At 44.0% G+C, this 15,971-nt stretch overlaps 1 protein-coding gene across 3 annotated transcripts in view; it reads left to right on the forward strand.

The window, feature by feature from the left end:
- LOC132884873 (meiosis regulator and mRNA stability factor 1) overlaps positions 1-15,971 on the forward strand; it is a 44,256-nt gene that overhangs the window by 4,481 nt on the left and 23,804 nt on the right. For 2 of the 3 annotated variants that reach the window (XM_060918898.1, XM_060918899.1), the window contains exons 4-16: positions 399-567; positions 816-1,030; positions 2,348-2,465; positions 3,641-3,813; positions 4,245-4,706; positions 5,496-5,647; positions 6,015-6,155; positions 6,294-6,480; positions 6,643-6,821; positions 6,937-7,017; positions 9,909-10,145; positions 10,271-10,390; positions 10,504-10,685. In XM_060918898.1, the coding sequence (XP_060774881.1) occupies positions 399-567; positions 816-1,030; positions 2,348-2,465; positions 3,641-3,813; positions 4,245-4,706; positions 5,496-5,647; positions 6,015-6,155; positions 6,294-6,480; positions 6,643-6,821; positions 6,937-7,017; positions 9,909-10,145; positions 10,271-10,390; positions 10,504-10,685 (2,416 nt within the window). Of the gene's footprint in view, positions 1-398; positions 568-790; positions 1,031-2,347; positions 2,466-3,640; positions 3,814-4,244; positions 4,707-5,495; positions 5,648-6,014; positions 6,156-6,293; positions 6,481-6,642; positions 6,822-6,936; positions 7,018-9,908; positions 10,146-10,270; positions 10,391-10,503; positions 10,686-15,971 lie in introns of those variants that run through there. The other variant, XM_060918901.1, reaches the window with a different exon arrangement.

The raw sequence follows: 15,971 nt of genomic DNA on the forward strand, positions 1-15,971 counted from the left end.
ACAGTTGCCCAAAAACTTGATTTTGGCTCGATATTGTGACACGATACACAAACATGCTTCAGGGCAGAAATATAAATCAGCCCTTTGCTGGACCACGTTGTGGTGTTCCAGGCATAAAGAGCCATTCATCATCTGCCAGTAAGAATCTCTAGGCATTGAATGGGCATTTAGTACCTAATCTCTCTACCACAAACAATAATTTCACCATTAATGTTGATTTTAGATATTGATCCGTTTCTTAAAACTAAAGACCGTCAGATGAACCATTGAGGACGTTACAAAGCAATTATACAGCTCTTTAAACAGAAGTTCAACTTTGGATATTTAACAGCTGCTTGTACTTGTTTGTAACTGTGTTCGAGAAGCTGCAGATATGTTGATATGAGTGAATTTCTTAGCCCATGCAGGGTTTGGATGCTGCCGACTCGGAGAAGGTTTGGCCGAACATCCCCCCTCCTCAGCCTTGCTCTGCTACTGTACCCATGTGTAATGGCTGTAGAGTTCCTGGAACCTCCAATGATGGCATTCTGCACCCCAGCAGCTTGGGCAAAATCAACCAGAAATATGGTCAGTGCCCACAGATGCATTTAGAATCCTGTTAGGCATTAGACAAAGGTTATACTTGACGACAGACACATTTGCTGCATGAGTAGTTTAAGGATCTTCTGTATTTCAGATTTAATGGACCTTTCTTTTATATAAAACATGATTTGAAATGCATCACAAGGTAACAGTGTGTATAATCGTTCAGCAAGTTCTATTACTCAGAAGTCGTATCCTTGTTCTACAGCTCGAATTGGGTGTGTATATTTTAGGGTCAACTGAAGGTGGTGGGCAGGAGTCCTTGCCCCCAGTGGGTGTGTTTTGGGACATAGAGAACTGTGCTGTGCCCAGTGGGCGTTCAGCCGCCACAGTGGTCCAGAGACTCCGGGAGCGTTTCTTCCAGGGACACCGCGAAGCTGAGTTCATCTGCGTGTGTGACATCAGCAAGGAGAACAAGGCTGTCATTCAGGAGCTCAACAACTGCCAGGTACACAGGGACATGCATGTAAATAGGCTCGTTAAACATCTGCTGTCATTTGTAAACACCTCTGATCTGAGCAAATCTATCTATCTCCTCCCATCCACCTTATTTTGCAAAGTGAGCTATTTGCATAGTCATTTCACTGTACAAGCTACTGGTATGAACAAACATAGCGAATGTTGGGTTGCTAGATAGCCTTACTGTTGTTAATGACAAGTGAAATAACTTGCTGCAGTTTAGAGACGCTGTACACTACTTGGATATCTCAACAACTAGCTGACCTCAGTAACATCTCTCATGTTAGATTAGATGGAACTGTATTGATCCCTTTGGGAAGGTTCCCTCGGGGAAATTAAGATTCCAGCAGCATCATTACAGGATAAACAGAGAGTAGAAAATGGAGAAAAAACTTCTAGATAAATTAAGTATTTACATATACAAATATAAAAAGAATGAGATATGGGGAAGGGGGGGAGGGGCCAGCAAGAGAGATATTGCACTTTATATTGAACATTGTCCAGTATTGCTTATTGTTAGGCTAGGCTACTGCTCCTTCCCGTCCTCTGTCCTCCTGTTACCCCCCTCCCCCAGAGAGAGGTCGTACAGTCTGATGGCATGTGCATCCGAACTTGTATTTGCGTCGATATTCTCATGTCAAGATTCTACCTCAGAGTTTTACTAGAGCGCCAGAACCCAAACGCTTCTTTGGTACAGATGCTCCTCTGTAAGGTTTCTGTCCAAGCAAAGAGGATGCGTGTACAGTCGTTTTGGTGCCGCCTTTATATTCAAAGATCGTAACCAAAACTAAAGGGCTGCTTCTTTTAGGCAAAGATCCTATGGTGTCTCACATACGCATTTGAGTTTGGTGTGCGGTTTCTGCTTAAAACGCAACCTGTTCAAGAAAACTTCTCGTTTGTGTCCGTTATCATACCAGTGTCTTAACTGTACACACAGTACCAGTTTTCCGTAAATTCATAATTATTAACGTTAACAATGAGATGTTAAGTGACGGTGCCGATAGATGCTCTGAATCCGAACTAGTCAGCTGAAATAACTTGAAATGACCAACCTTATAGAAAAACCTTCCAACAGAGTCCATTGAGATGGTGAAAATAAGATGGATGCGACAGGATGCTTGTAGTGGATTATTACAAAATATTCACTCACTCAGCACCTTTTGAGACTGCACAAATCTTGTGCCATTTAAAATGGAACTTGACAAGTTTTCTGTGCTCACCCTCTTTTTCTGCTCAATTACTTGCAAAAAAAAAAAGCTTTAGGTTATTTTTATATTTAGATTTTTTTTTTTCCCTGTTCTCATAGGTCACGGTTGCTCACATAAATGCCACAGCCAAAAATGCTGCTGACGACAAACTCCGACAGAGCCTGAGACGCTTTGCTGAAACACATACCACTCCTGCCACAGTCATCGTAGTTTCTTGTGAGTGTGTGCGTACTAGTCTGTATTGGGAGCTTAATTTTTATTCTGTTGCTTTCATGAAGAGGTTGAAAACTAGAGCTATGCTTTAGTCATCAGAAATTCAAAGTTAACTGTTTGAGGTGCCACTGTTCCAATGTTAATCACTATTCAGGTCTTGATTATACTGTTGGTTAATTCCGTGAGGAAAATATGAAAAGGGAGCTCCACATGTGGTAGTATGTTGATGCAGCATTGTCGTGATTTGGTATCTTTGGCGTGGGCAGCCAGATCTGAAGGTCATGGGGGAGAGGGAGAGTACTTTTTTCTTAGTGCAACTCTCATGTCGAAAATGACTCTTAGCTTGTACAAATCGAGCCCATTTTCAAGATGGTCCTTTCTGTTAGTCTTTATTCAGTAAATCCATATGGATCATCAACATGTTGCCACAGTGATCATGTGATCAGATACATTCAGTGTGATTTCAAATATGCTTTCTATGCTCAAATATAACAATAGTTATTTTCTTGTAAACTCTTAAATTTGGAGAAGTCATAAAGTTTGGATCATCCCTAAAGTGGCTAAATGAATGTCTGTTTATTAACTGCTGGATATTTGTATAATAAAATTAGGCAAAAGAAGCCTCCGTAGTCGAAACTCTAGGTCATGGCTTAATTAATAAATTGTCCTTGCTAGTCATGTACACGGGGCGGCACGGTGGTGTAGTGGTTAGCGCTGTCGCCTCACAGCAAGAAGGTCCGGGTTCGAGCCCCATGGCCGGCGAGGGCCTTTCTGTGCGGAGTTTGCATGTTCTCCCCGTGTCCGCATGGGTTTCCTCCGGGTGCTCCGGTTTCCCCCACAGTCCAAAGACATGCAGGTTAGGTTAACTGGTGACTCTAAATTGACCGTAGGTGTGAATGTGAGTGTGAATGGTTGTCTGTGTTTATGTGTCAGCCCCGTGATGACCTGGCGACTTGTCCAGGGTGTACCCCGCCTTTCGCCCGTAGTCAGCTGGGATAGGCTCCAGCTTGCCTGCGACCCTGTAGAAGGATAAAGCGGCTAGAGATGAGATGAATGAGATGAGTCATGTACACTTGGTTAGCACCATGGTGTATTTTTAATTAGATAAAGAAATATTGACGTGCCTATGAGCTACTGCCATTTGACTCTATTCCACTCATACCCTTATTGATTTGTAGCTGATGTGAACTTTGCCAGTGAGCTGAGTGACCTGCGTCATCGCCATGGCTTCCAGGTCATTCTGGTGCACAAGACTCAAGCCTCACCTGCTCTGCTGCAGCATGCACACCTGCACGTCCCATTCGAGGACTTTGTATCGGAATTGCCTCCTAGGATGCTAATCAAATCGCAGGTATTTATCTTTTCGTTTCATTCCTGGGGCTGGAATATTTAGAAAGCTAAGAACATTTGCAAAGTCTCCTCAGAAGACACACTGCTTTTGTTTTTTTTGTTTTCTCCAGTAGCCAGATGTTGTTAGAGCTACAATATGCTTATTTCATGAACTGTAGCCTATTCTGGCCTTTGTTAAACCTATGGCCCTCTGTACAGGAGTGCAGCCTTGCCCCAAGCTACAGCCATGACGTGCTACTCCTGACAATGTATTGGATTAATTACAGGCTGTAGGTTGTTTACGATTGTTTGTTTGTTTGCATTTTTTAAATTCAAGCTTGGTGTAGATCAAGGAATCTAACCAAAAATCCTTACACATCTCAAAAGCAGTAACTACCCCAGTAGAACAGTCCCAGAAAACCCAGAGTGCTCCCTCTTTCTTTGCTCCTCCAGCCTTGTTTCAACCTCCTCTTTGTGCACAACCTCCCCACGCACCGTGACGCCAAGTTCGTCAGTAGCAGGCTTCAGCGCCTGTCCAATAACTGTGGTGGGAAAGTGCTGGGCGTGTCAGGTGGCACCGCTGTGCTCCGATTTGCCAGTGCAGAGGCAGCTGAGCGCGCTCGCAAGCGCATGGAGAACGAGGACGTCCTTGGGAACCGCATCACTGTGTCATTTTCCCCTGACGGTCTACAGGAGGAGGAGGTGGAGCGGTCTCGACCTGCTGCCTTTTCCTCCTTTTCTAGTGCCCTGTTCCTCCCCGTGGAGAAGCCACGGTCGCCACGTCGCCCCAGGCGGGCATCGCGAGCCTCCCAAAGCGGCAGAGACGCTGGGGTAAATGTTCCAGAAAGACCCTACAGCCCTAGGAAAGTGGGGCATGCTTCTTCCTGCAGCCCAGTGTTGAAGTCCCTTTCCCAGGTCAGCGGTGTAACCGTGCCTTCTGCCTCCATTCTCCCTTCATCCATTTAAGATGCTTACACCAAGCCTGCTTTCCAGCTTAATAAAATCCTGAGCCCACGAGTCCAAGATTCTCCAACAAACCAAAGATTTCCATGGACAGTGTGTGTTACAATTTGACTTGTCAGTTCACGGCAAAAGCTAAGTTCTAACAATCATCTTGCAAGTTATCAGGAATGTGTTTGTTGGAGAATGTTGAGATAGTGTGCCAGGGTTTAATAAGTCTTTGCTTACCCCATTTGCTCATAAACCCCATCCTACCTGCCTACCTACAGCTCCCAGAGGACCCTTCTCTCCTTGCTGAAAGAACCATAACATGGAGGAATGATTTATGTTCATGTATCATATATGGACATAAGTTTTGCATGAGTTTTTAGATTTCTTTAACTGCTTTGTCTTTTCTGTTATCATTCATATCCTTGCACTTCTGCTCAACTTTCATTTTCTGTCTTGTGCTTTGTAGCTCCATGTAGTGCCATCACTTTTGGAGAGCATGCTATTGCAGGAAATTCTAACTCCAGTTAACTAACTACTGCTTTGGTTTTGGAGTTAAGAATCCTCTCTCAACTCCTGTGTGTGGGTGCCTTTTTTTGGGGGGGGTGAGTGATTGGGACAGCTTTTCTTTGCATTTGTTAGTTTTGGAGTTTGACTTTCTTGCAACACAAATGAAACATGGCAGCTACCTTTTAACCTTTATCAGTAATATTTACGGTTTGTTAGAGGTTCACGTATTACTTTACTTAAACCCAGGACATGAGTGGTATGGAGTCTAAGCCTAGGACAGGTTTCCCTGTGGAGAAAGTCCGCGCTGCATCTGCATCTCCTCAGAGCAATGGCCTCACCTCTCAGCTCCAACTTGCTAAACCAGCCTTCTCTGCAGAGCTCCTGCAACGAGGCCGCAGGTACTGCTCCTACCCTTCCTCTTGTGTTAAAAATGCCGTATTTGACTTTGATCGATATCGGAAACTCTTCCTTTCTCCGTGAAGGCTGCACCATGTCCTCTGCTGCCTTTGAGTTTAGCACCAGCCCTGATCCTGAGCCCGTAAAAGGTTTTTAAGGGCATGTTGATTTGGGGGGGGGTGTTCTATTAATATTCCAACATTTTAATACGTAAAAATATCCTTCCCATGCAACGTTTATATATCTAGCACAATTTACAACCTAACGTGTAACTAATTATACTTTGCTGTTAAGCTTTATACTCAGCTTTTTTTTTGTTGGTTAGAATTGATTATTAAGCAAAATAAGACGCAGGTTTTGTGTGCATAGGAGAGAGTCGTGCAGCCTGCGTAATACTACAGATTCTCCAGCAGAGCCATTTCAGGTGAGCACTCCATCAGCTTTCAGCAAACTCAACCTGCACACGTCCTTCAGCCCGCTGATGTTCGCCCAGGGATCTTGGTCCTCAAGGTTTGTGTCTTTTAGCAAAACGTGCCCAGTATATGCTCAATTGTACAGATACTTATGACCTGCAGGTAACCAGTGCTGCTACACACACTCTCTCTCTCTCTCTCTCTCTCTCTCTCTCTCTCTCTCTCTCTCTCTCAGGAGCGCTTCTCCGTGTCTGTCCAACCGTTCATCCCCGCTGAGTGTTCCTTCTCGGAGCCCATGTCCTGACTCTCAGCCTGAGCCCTTCTCAGATGGTGCAGACATCCAGGTAGCCAACCTCGACTACAGGATGTCCAGGAAAGAGCTGCAGCAGATCCTGCTCGACACTTTCGCCAAGCATGGCAGGGTGAGAGAACCTGTAAATCCACCTTTATCTGCCGATAGCATGTATATTTTCAAACTACTACCAAAATCAAATACTACTTGAGTTTCTCTATTTATGTCTTCATAGTGGTTTTTAAGTCATATTCTACTTTTAATTTTAGTGCATTCTATGTTTGCACTTTAGGTGAAAAGTGTTGAGCTCAGTCCTCACACAGACTACCAGCTCAAAGCTAAGGTACAGATGGGTTCTCTGCAGCAGGCTATCGGAGCCGTCAGCATTCTTCACCGCTACAAGATCGGCAATAAGCGCATTCATGTCTCCCTCATCACTGGTGCAAATAACAAATCCCTTACCTGCCTCAGGTACTGACCTCTGACACGTGGCAAGCATTAATCGTTACAGCTACCGTTTTATGCTTCCACTGCTTTTATTCACAGTAGGTTATTGAAGTTATTCTCTCTGTTTGCCTTCGTACAGCTCGGAGATCATCAGTATTCTTCAGGACTCTCCAGCAAACTGTCTTCCACTCTTCAAATTCACTGAAATTTATGAGAAAAAGTGAGTTACCTTAAACAGACAGTATGTGTGTACACTGAATGAACGCTCTGGGTTTTTTGAGTTGCTGGTGTACAAAAACGTTTCGTTTAGTTAATTACTTTAAAGGAGAAACGCAGAGCCTTTTATTTTTAAATACATTTGAGTGGATAGTATCTCTATCCTTGACTCTTGTATGCTGCATAAATGGGAATAAAAAAACGTATATATTTGAGAGTTAAAATCAACCGCAAAGTTGGCATTCGAGCTGAGCCAGCCAGCCTTGAGCGCGTTACATCACAGCAGGAACTGGTTTTAAGGCCGAGGCCTTTTACAGCTATAGGCTATAGTCATATATAAATAAAAATTTATGGTGAAAGTAAGAAATCCCGTTACTGATTTGCTCAACTAAGACTGATTTTGACTTCATTGATTGTGGGTTGACTCTCCTTAAAACAGGATGGGTGTTATAACTTATGTAACATGCATGCATTTTCACTGATAAAACGTAAAAGGCTAATTAAATAATCAGATGAACTGAGACGATCACATTCTGAAGCAAATTAAATAATCTTATACCGGTAACTTAAACACACAATACAAGTTACATGTATTAATCTAAATGCAGGTAAACAACGTGGGTGGGTGGTTTTTTTTTTTTTAAATCCAAATGAGTGTCAGAGCTTACCCGTCTGTGTTCTCGCTTCTTGAAGGCCGATCTTGTGGTTGATTTTTGTTTTTGAAACAATCTGACTTTCAGTTGTTTTGTTCAGTTCTCAGTTCATTCACTTCTTCCATGTAAGGGCGAGATGGCAGCAATATCCAGTTTAGAAATCAGACGGCTGCTCCACTCATTCAGTTTTCTTCATACTGTGTATTCCGCCATTACTGCTAGGCTCAGGTAATTACTAAAACCCGGGACGGAACAGGATGTCGCTGGTTTCAGCAACAACTGCAGGGAGGTCACTGCCCGGGCGATATGTTCCGTCCCGGGTTTTGGCAACAACCCTCGGCTCACTCTGGGAGGACTGGTGCAACTGAACTCACTTTCCTTATAAAATACTTGTAGTTTTCTTTAATTGTTGGTACTGCACCCTCTTTTTCAATACGGGCTTATAGCCAACGCTCCTCAACAGATCAGAGGTCTCGTACAAGTCTTCAGTAAAATGTGCAGAGGAGAGATCACTTCATAGGCGCCCAATGTACCTGTGAACTTCTCGCAAAACGCATCCAAATCTTTGCAGTTTGAACATTCTTGGGCCATGAATGCAACATAAATCCACCTTCTGTCATGTTGCTGCACCTGCCAAAAACACCTCTACATGGCATGGCGATAAATTAGCTCAAAATGGACGCTCGGACTTGCAGTCAGCTCTGTGTTTTGGTATAGCGGAAGTGGCGATGAGACCGATAGACTTCCTGTTGTGACGTTACGGACGTCAAGGTCATTCACTCGGACCGCTACCTATGTAATCGTAAAAATTACTTATTGTTAATGTTTAGAACTATTCCTGTGCCATTCTTGAGGTCTCAAGGCATTTATAAACGAAAGTGAGGCCATGGCTCTGCGTATATGCTTTAGGTCACTAATTTTATTTAAAATATAAACCAAACTAAAGAATAACTTATTGACTAGTTTTCTTGTATCAGCTGTAGTATCAGTCTCCAATTATTGGCACCCTTGGTAAGGATTGGTTCAAAGGCTTTTCAAAAAAAAAAAAATTAGGTTAATTTTGCATCGAAAAGATGAAATAACACTAACCATTCATTGACGTATATTTATTCTAAACAATTCAGTACATTTTAAAGTGCGTATCATGGGTAAATTTAGGCAAAAGATCGATTTAATTCTATTTTATATTAAACTTTGGTCAAATATGTCACATTTTGTGCAATTATTATTATTATTATTATTATTATTTTTTTTTTTTTACCTTGCGCAGTACCAGAAAAATTCAGTTGAAATCAAGCCATTTGAGGCGAATTGGTCCGCCTCTGAAAAAACTTGGCATTTGGATTTCCCAGCAAACGTTGATTTTCATGACGTCACGTGCAGGACGCCTCCCTCTGAATCCTACATCAGCGCTGGTTTGTTTGAGAAAACAACCGTATTATTTACATCCCCGGTGTTGTCTCCGTCATCTTCACTACTTGACTCCTCATCAAATCCAAACAGACGAAGCCCCAATTCTGACATCTCATTATATTCTTTATCCAAAGGTGAAGTAACATTGCGTTCAGGTGACAATTCCATATTTCAATGCAAAATCGCTAGCTGCTAAACTTGGTCTACACAGGCTGTGCACTGAAACCGTGCAAGCTCTCGCAGCCTGCTGGCGCTTCCGCAGGTGACGTCATGAATCTGGCTCCAGACTCCCTTGGGATTTTTCCAGACATGTTTTATTTTTTTCTGCTGTAGACAGATTGCCTTGTGCAAAATTACCCTTCTGGATGAGTGTGTAAAGGGACATTCTTTCATATATAAAAAAAGGAATTGGTCCAGGATATGCACTAATGTATATTTTACAAAACCGTGCTATGTGTAGGATGCATAACAGGAGTCTTCTCCTATGATGCTTGCTGGAGGAGAGTGAGGAGTGTACAAAGCTAGTTGTCTGTAACTGTTCTATCACCCTCAACGTTTACAGTTAAACTTCTCAATCTTGTAATGTTAGTTTCTACTGCTAGATTGCTCGGGGGGGAGGGGTTTGCACCGGTAGAAGCTTTACAAGCATCCTGTAGTTGTCCAGCAGACGGCGTAATTGATCGTATGTTTATTACGTGGCTTATGACTTTGATTTGGCTTTCTCACTTATTTGTCCATACTTGACTGTGTGCTTTTGGTGAGGTTTAACTACGCATTTGGTGTAAATAGCAATAACTTTGTGGTCTGGATGTGTTAACCTGGTCTGCAGGTTTGGCCGTAAACTGGTGCCGAGTGATCTCTACAGATTGCCAGAGGTAGTGGCTGTGCGCGAACAGGGTGGCGGACGCTTGGTGTGTCTTCTTCCCAGCAGCCTCGCCAGACATAGTCCCCTGGGCTCCTCCCAGTCCCATAATGGCTCCTCCACCAGCGGCAGTCCTGTGGTGTTTGAAGAGCTCGAATATCACGAGCCTGTCTGCAAACGTCACTACACACAGCAGGAGTTCAGGTAGCACCATAAACGCAGGACGATAAGGATGTTTTTGCAGCAGATTGTGGTAACAAAATACATGGCATGTTTTCTGGAAAATCTGTCTTACCTGTCGTTTATCTTTTTATTCTTTGTGGGTGTAGTGAGGCAGATTATGACCCTGACACATACAAGATCCCGTTTGTCATTGTGTCTCTGAAAGCCTTGTCTGCTCACGTGCACAGTTTACTGCAGTCTCACGATGGTACTATCCCCTTGCTCAGGTAAAACACCGACCCTCTTTCACATGCCAGCAACAGATACTAAGTCGAGTGTTGTTATTGCTAAGGAAAGAATAGACCTTTTTGTTTGAGCTTGACTAATCCTTTCAAATCAGTTTTCCAGAATGTTACGCATCCGAGTTCAGTCCGTTGACCGTGGCTGAAGAAGGGAAGCTGGAGGGTAGCGTTCCACTGGAACACCTCATTACTTGTATACCAGGCATCACCATTGTAACTGCACAGAATGGCTTCAAGGTCATCAAATGGATCCACAACAAGCCCCTTCAGTCTAATGCAGGTATGAGTGAGTGATATGAGAAAGTAAACTCCAGACAGATGCTATTACGTTACTGTTGAGTCAAAATGTTCACTGAGGTCTCGGTGCCCTTTCAGGTAATCAGCTCTTTGATGTAATAGTTGTAAATGATTTGTCGTTTAGTAACCTTTAACTTGTTACTGATGGTGCTTTATGAGAATGATGGAATAGGGTGCGTTGGTTACATCACAGTAGGCTGATGCTGTAACTTTTTTTATTTTATTTTTTTTTTATATTAGCTGAAAAACTTTTAAGAACGTATGTATGCTGCATGTGGCGTGAATATCGCTCTCTGGTCCCGGTGCTTTCAACTCGCTGCTTGACAAGCGTATAGCCTGCAGTGCTTCCCAGGTAAGGCGTGTCCATCTTCAATAAGATTTACAAATGAAATTTAAATTAAGGACGATGGATGCAATTGTCTCCGTTGGTTTGGACACGTCCAACGCAGTAATTCTTAGATCAACAGATGTACTACCTTGGAAGTTGAAGGAACGAACAACCGTGGCCGACCTCGAAAAAGCTGGAAAGAATCTGTCCGTGCTGACTTGAAGCTATGGAATATCGCAGAGGAGGCAACTCAAGACTGTGCTAAATGGAGAGCTCTGCTGAAGACTGCTAGTTATACACACGTCTGACGTGTCAACTGACTCAAAACGGATAGTGAGTGAGTGGAACAAACGGTAAACGTGTTCCTCTTTTAATGCAGTTTGCCAAGAGCACCGATAGTCTTGGAGAATCTTCTGCCAGGTTAATACCTTTCCCTCCCTCCCTCTTTTACCTTTTTGCTCATGCGTTATTTATAACTTTTCATGCATGCGTTTTTAGGAGGAACATATGGCAGATGGAAATCTCTCCACAGACCATCACTCCCAGCTGGGTGATGTTGCAGTTCTTGCTAGTTCTACGTTGCATAATGTTGAATCCAGCTCACCGTATTTTGCCACACTTTGTCACACACATTCCCCCCTTTTGAATAGGCACAAGATGGTGGATAGCAGAGTTGTGTTCATGGTGCATGAATGGCAACCTTCCGTCCATCCATCTTCTACTGCTTATCCGGGTCGCGGGGGTAGCAGCCTAAGCAGAGCAGCCCAGACTTCCCTCTCCCCGGCCACCTCCCTCCACCAGCTTTTCCGGGGGAATATCGAGGCGTTCCCAGGCCAGCTGAGAGATGTAATCTCCTCCCGGTGGAGCATGCCCAGAAAACCTCCCTTGGGAGGCGTCCAGGGGGCATCTTAACAAGGTGCCCGAACCATGTCAACGGACTCCTTTCGATGTGGAGGAGCAGCGGTTCTGCTGAGTCTCTCCCAAATGACCAAGCTTCTCACCTTGTCTCTAAGGGAGAGCCCAGCCACCCTGTGGGGGAAAAAAATAATAATTTCTACTGCTTGTATCCGCGATCTCATTCTTTGGGTCACTACCCATAGCTCGTGACCATAGGTGAGAGTGGGAACGTAGCTGGACCAGTAAATTGAGAGCTTTGCCTTTTGACTCGGCTCTCTCTTCACAACAGACTGGTTTAGAGTCCATCACTGCTGACGCTGCCTCGGTCCGTCTGTCCAACTCCCGCTCCCCCTTACAGGGATGAGTTTTTTTCTGCTTTTCGGCGGATTTCCGCTTTTTCTGAGTATAAAACGACCTTTTTATATTATGCCAGATCCGTTGAGATTTTTTTTTTTTTTATTAATTAAGGGGGGTTGGGGTATGTTCCTTCATGCTGTTCAAACTTAACTCCAACGATGTTTACACATTATTTGTAAGTCGCCATCTTTAGTCTCGTTTAATCTCATTGAATCATCTTCTTTTGGCTGCTCCCGATTAGGGGTCGCCACAGCGGATCTTTCATCTCCATTGCTCCCTGTCTTCCGCATCCTTCTCTACCACACCTGCCACTTTCATGTCCTCTCTCTCACCACATCCATGTATCACCTCTTTGGCCTTCCTCATTTTCGTTTGCCTGGCAGCTCCATCCTCAACGTTCTCCTTCCTACATGCTGTGTATCTCAGTCTCATCTCTCTTAAGGCCTCTGCATGCTCTTGCGACAAGGCTTTTGCAGATAGCTTTTCGCAGACAGTTGTAATTTATCGTTGAGCGGGGAGTAATAGGTGTGCGCGATGTTATTCACTGGCACAACGCAAGGGGGGCGCGAAGTCGCTAGGAGTAGTTGGTGGGTGTGGTTAGTGGAGTGTTTATCCTCCGGTTACTTATAATGAATAGAACTTTTTTTTTTTTTTTAATGACTAGAACTGGAGTCGTATAGATGTACGTACTTCCTCAATCAACCGCTCTTCATGCTGCTCCACCTTCGCTCGTGTTTTTAAAAATGCCGGTCGTGAAAACAAACCAAACCGGGAAAGTAGGGAAGCGGAAGTGCGTGTACAGCGGATGTAGAGTGGACCAATCAGAGCCCTCTTGTCTGCGAGGCTTCTGCGGTGGTCACAATTTTTGGGAGGTGCGCGCAGAGCGTCTGCGAAGGTGGGGTGGGGTGGGGGGGGCTACGCGGACACTGTCTGCGACGCTATCTGCGAGGACTGGGTTGTCCGCATAAATTGGCCTTTAGCTTCATTCCCAAGCTCTCCACATGGGCTGTCCCTCTGATGTACTCGTTCCTTATCCTGTCCAACCTCCCATCGCGAACCTTAACATCCTCAACTCCGCCACCTCCAACTTTGCCTCCTGTCTCTTCGTTAAGGGTACGGTCTCTAATCCATACATCACAGCTGGTCTCATTACTGTCTTGTACATCTTACCTTTCACTTTTGCTGGGACTTTCCGATCACAAATGACTCCCGAAATCCTTTTCCTGCCTGCACTTTCTCACCTCACTATCGCAGCCCCCATTTTCCTGCACAGTTGACCCCAGGTACTTGAATTCACCAACTTTCTTTACGTCTACTCCTTGCATCTTCACTGCACTCTCATCCCCATTCTCACTGATGCACATGTATTCTGTTTTCATTCTGCATGTTAGATTTGGCACAGTTTTATGCCGGATGCCCTTCCTGACGCAACCCTCTCCAATTTATCCGGGCTTGGGACCAGCACCAAGAGTATGCTTACGCACCCCCAGTGGCTGGATTGTTTCATCTTGTTGAATGTGATGTCAAATTCATGTTATCTGCGTTATTGGTCAAAACATCGATGTTGAGACCATAATAGCCAATCAAAACAGATTTTACAGATACCCACATCCGTTTTCTCATCTCATCTCATTATCTCTAGCCGCTTTATCCTTCTACAGGGTCGCAGGCAAGCTGGAGCCTATCCCAGCTGACTATGGGCGAAAGGCAGGGTACACCCTGGACAAGTCGCCAGGTCATCACAGGGCTGACACATAGACACAGACAACCATTCACACCCACATTCACACCTACGGTCAATTTAGAGTCACCAGTTAACCTAACCTGCATGTCTTTGGACTGTGGGGGAAACCGGAGCACCCGGAGGAAACCCACACGGACACGGGGAGAACATGCAAACTCCACACAGAAAGGCCCTCGCCGGCCACGGGGCTCGAACCCAGGACCTTCTTGTTGTGAGGCGACAGCGCTAACCACTACACTACCGTGCCACCCCCCCCACCCCCACATCCGTTTTCTTTTATCAAAACTTACACATGTTCGTGAGCTGCATATCAAAAATGCGCTCCTCTAATCGGCGGTTTGTTTTTCTCAAAATGCCGAATACTAGTGACAAGCGAGATGAAGCGAAGGTACATGAAATTGATGCTGGTATAAAGTTTAGCAAAAGGAAAGCAAGAGGTGTGTGTGTGAAGGAGAGAGAGAGAGCAGAAGAGAGCCGGGTTAGAGCATGTAAAAACACAGGAGGAGTTGGCTAATGAAAGAGAGAGGAAAAAAAAAAAAGAGAGGACTGATGAGCTTTTGGCTTTGGCCAAGAAGCTGAAGAAGTCGTCTAAATGATAAAATGAAAAGTTGTTTCAAAAATAACTGGGAACTGTAAATAACTTTTAACTGTAAAAAGTGTAAATAGACATTTTCCTTTTGAAGAAAACATACAAGTGACATGGACAATAAGATAAAGACAGTCCCCATAAAATATGCATTTGCTTGATTCAATACATTGAATATATGATTAATTTGAATTATAGCTGACAGTGTTGATAACTGTAAACTTTAAACAGACATTGTGAAGAAATCATATACAAGTAATGTGGACATTAAGAAAACGTCAGTCTCCATAAGATATGAATGTTTTTATTTAATTCAATATATTGAATATATGAATTTGAATTATTAATGGAACTGTAAATAACTATGAATTTTAAACAAGTGATGTTGACAATGAGTAATAACCAGTCCGCATAAAATGTATGTCTGTGAAGATTCTCAGTCATCCAGGTCATAGTAAACTGTGGGTGGTAAAAGAGAGCAACTGGACTTGCATGAAGATTCTTGAAAACGTTTCACCTCCCATCCGAAAGGCTTCGTTAGTTCTGTCTGACATGTACCCTGTCCACACTAGGGATTTTGTACTGATACGAAACTACTTTCGTACCGCAACACCTGTCCACACTAGCAACTATACTGGTACTGTAGCGGTATAACTGTATCGGTACGAAACCCACAAATGTATGGGTTTCATACCGGTACTGTAGTGCTTCGCTGTAGTGTGGACAGATGAAGCGGCTCTGTATCGATACAAATATAATGCGCAAGCGCAGTGAACCATTCCTGTCTTCCGGGTTATTCATACAATACAATACGCCCGTGCTTTCCAGCTGTAAATAAAAAGTCAAAATGGCTCAAAATGACCGTGGAGCTACATGGAGCAAAGAAAGGGAGAGGGGGAGGGAGGGAGGAAGAGGGGGAAAAGGGAGGGGAAGAGAAGGGAGGGGGGAGAAAGGGAGATTCGTTTTCTTTGTTTCTTTCTCAACTGCCTCGTGCGTTTTATACGACTGAATAAATGACCACCAGAAATACAGACTGTACATTGACAACAAAAAGCACAGATGCGTTGTTTCATCCGCCATATTTTCGGAAGGAAGTTACTCTGTAACCACAGAAACATTTCGCGCGCGCGCATGCATTTCAACTTCCGTGAAAGAAAACCGCAAACATTTCTCGCTAGTGTGGACAGATGCACTAAACTGTACCGGTATACTTTGTATCGATACAGTTATACCACTTTCGTACCAGTACAAGTGTGAACACAGCATAATAGGGAGTATCAGGTATTTATCCTCTCATGGATGAGAAGCTCATCTAACGTGTCGAGTCATCCTGTTGGTGTGGGTCACTGGGGGCCGG

The sequence above is a fragment of the Neoarius graeffei genome, chromosome 4 (genome assembly GCF_027579695.1).
Source record: "Neoarius graeffei isolate fNeoGra1 chromosome 4, fNeoGra1.pri, whole genome shotgun sequence".
In the NCBI taxonomy this organism is placed as follows: Eukaryota; Metazoa; Chordata; class Actinopteri; order Siluriformes; family Ariidae; genus Neoarius; species Neoarius graeffei.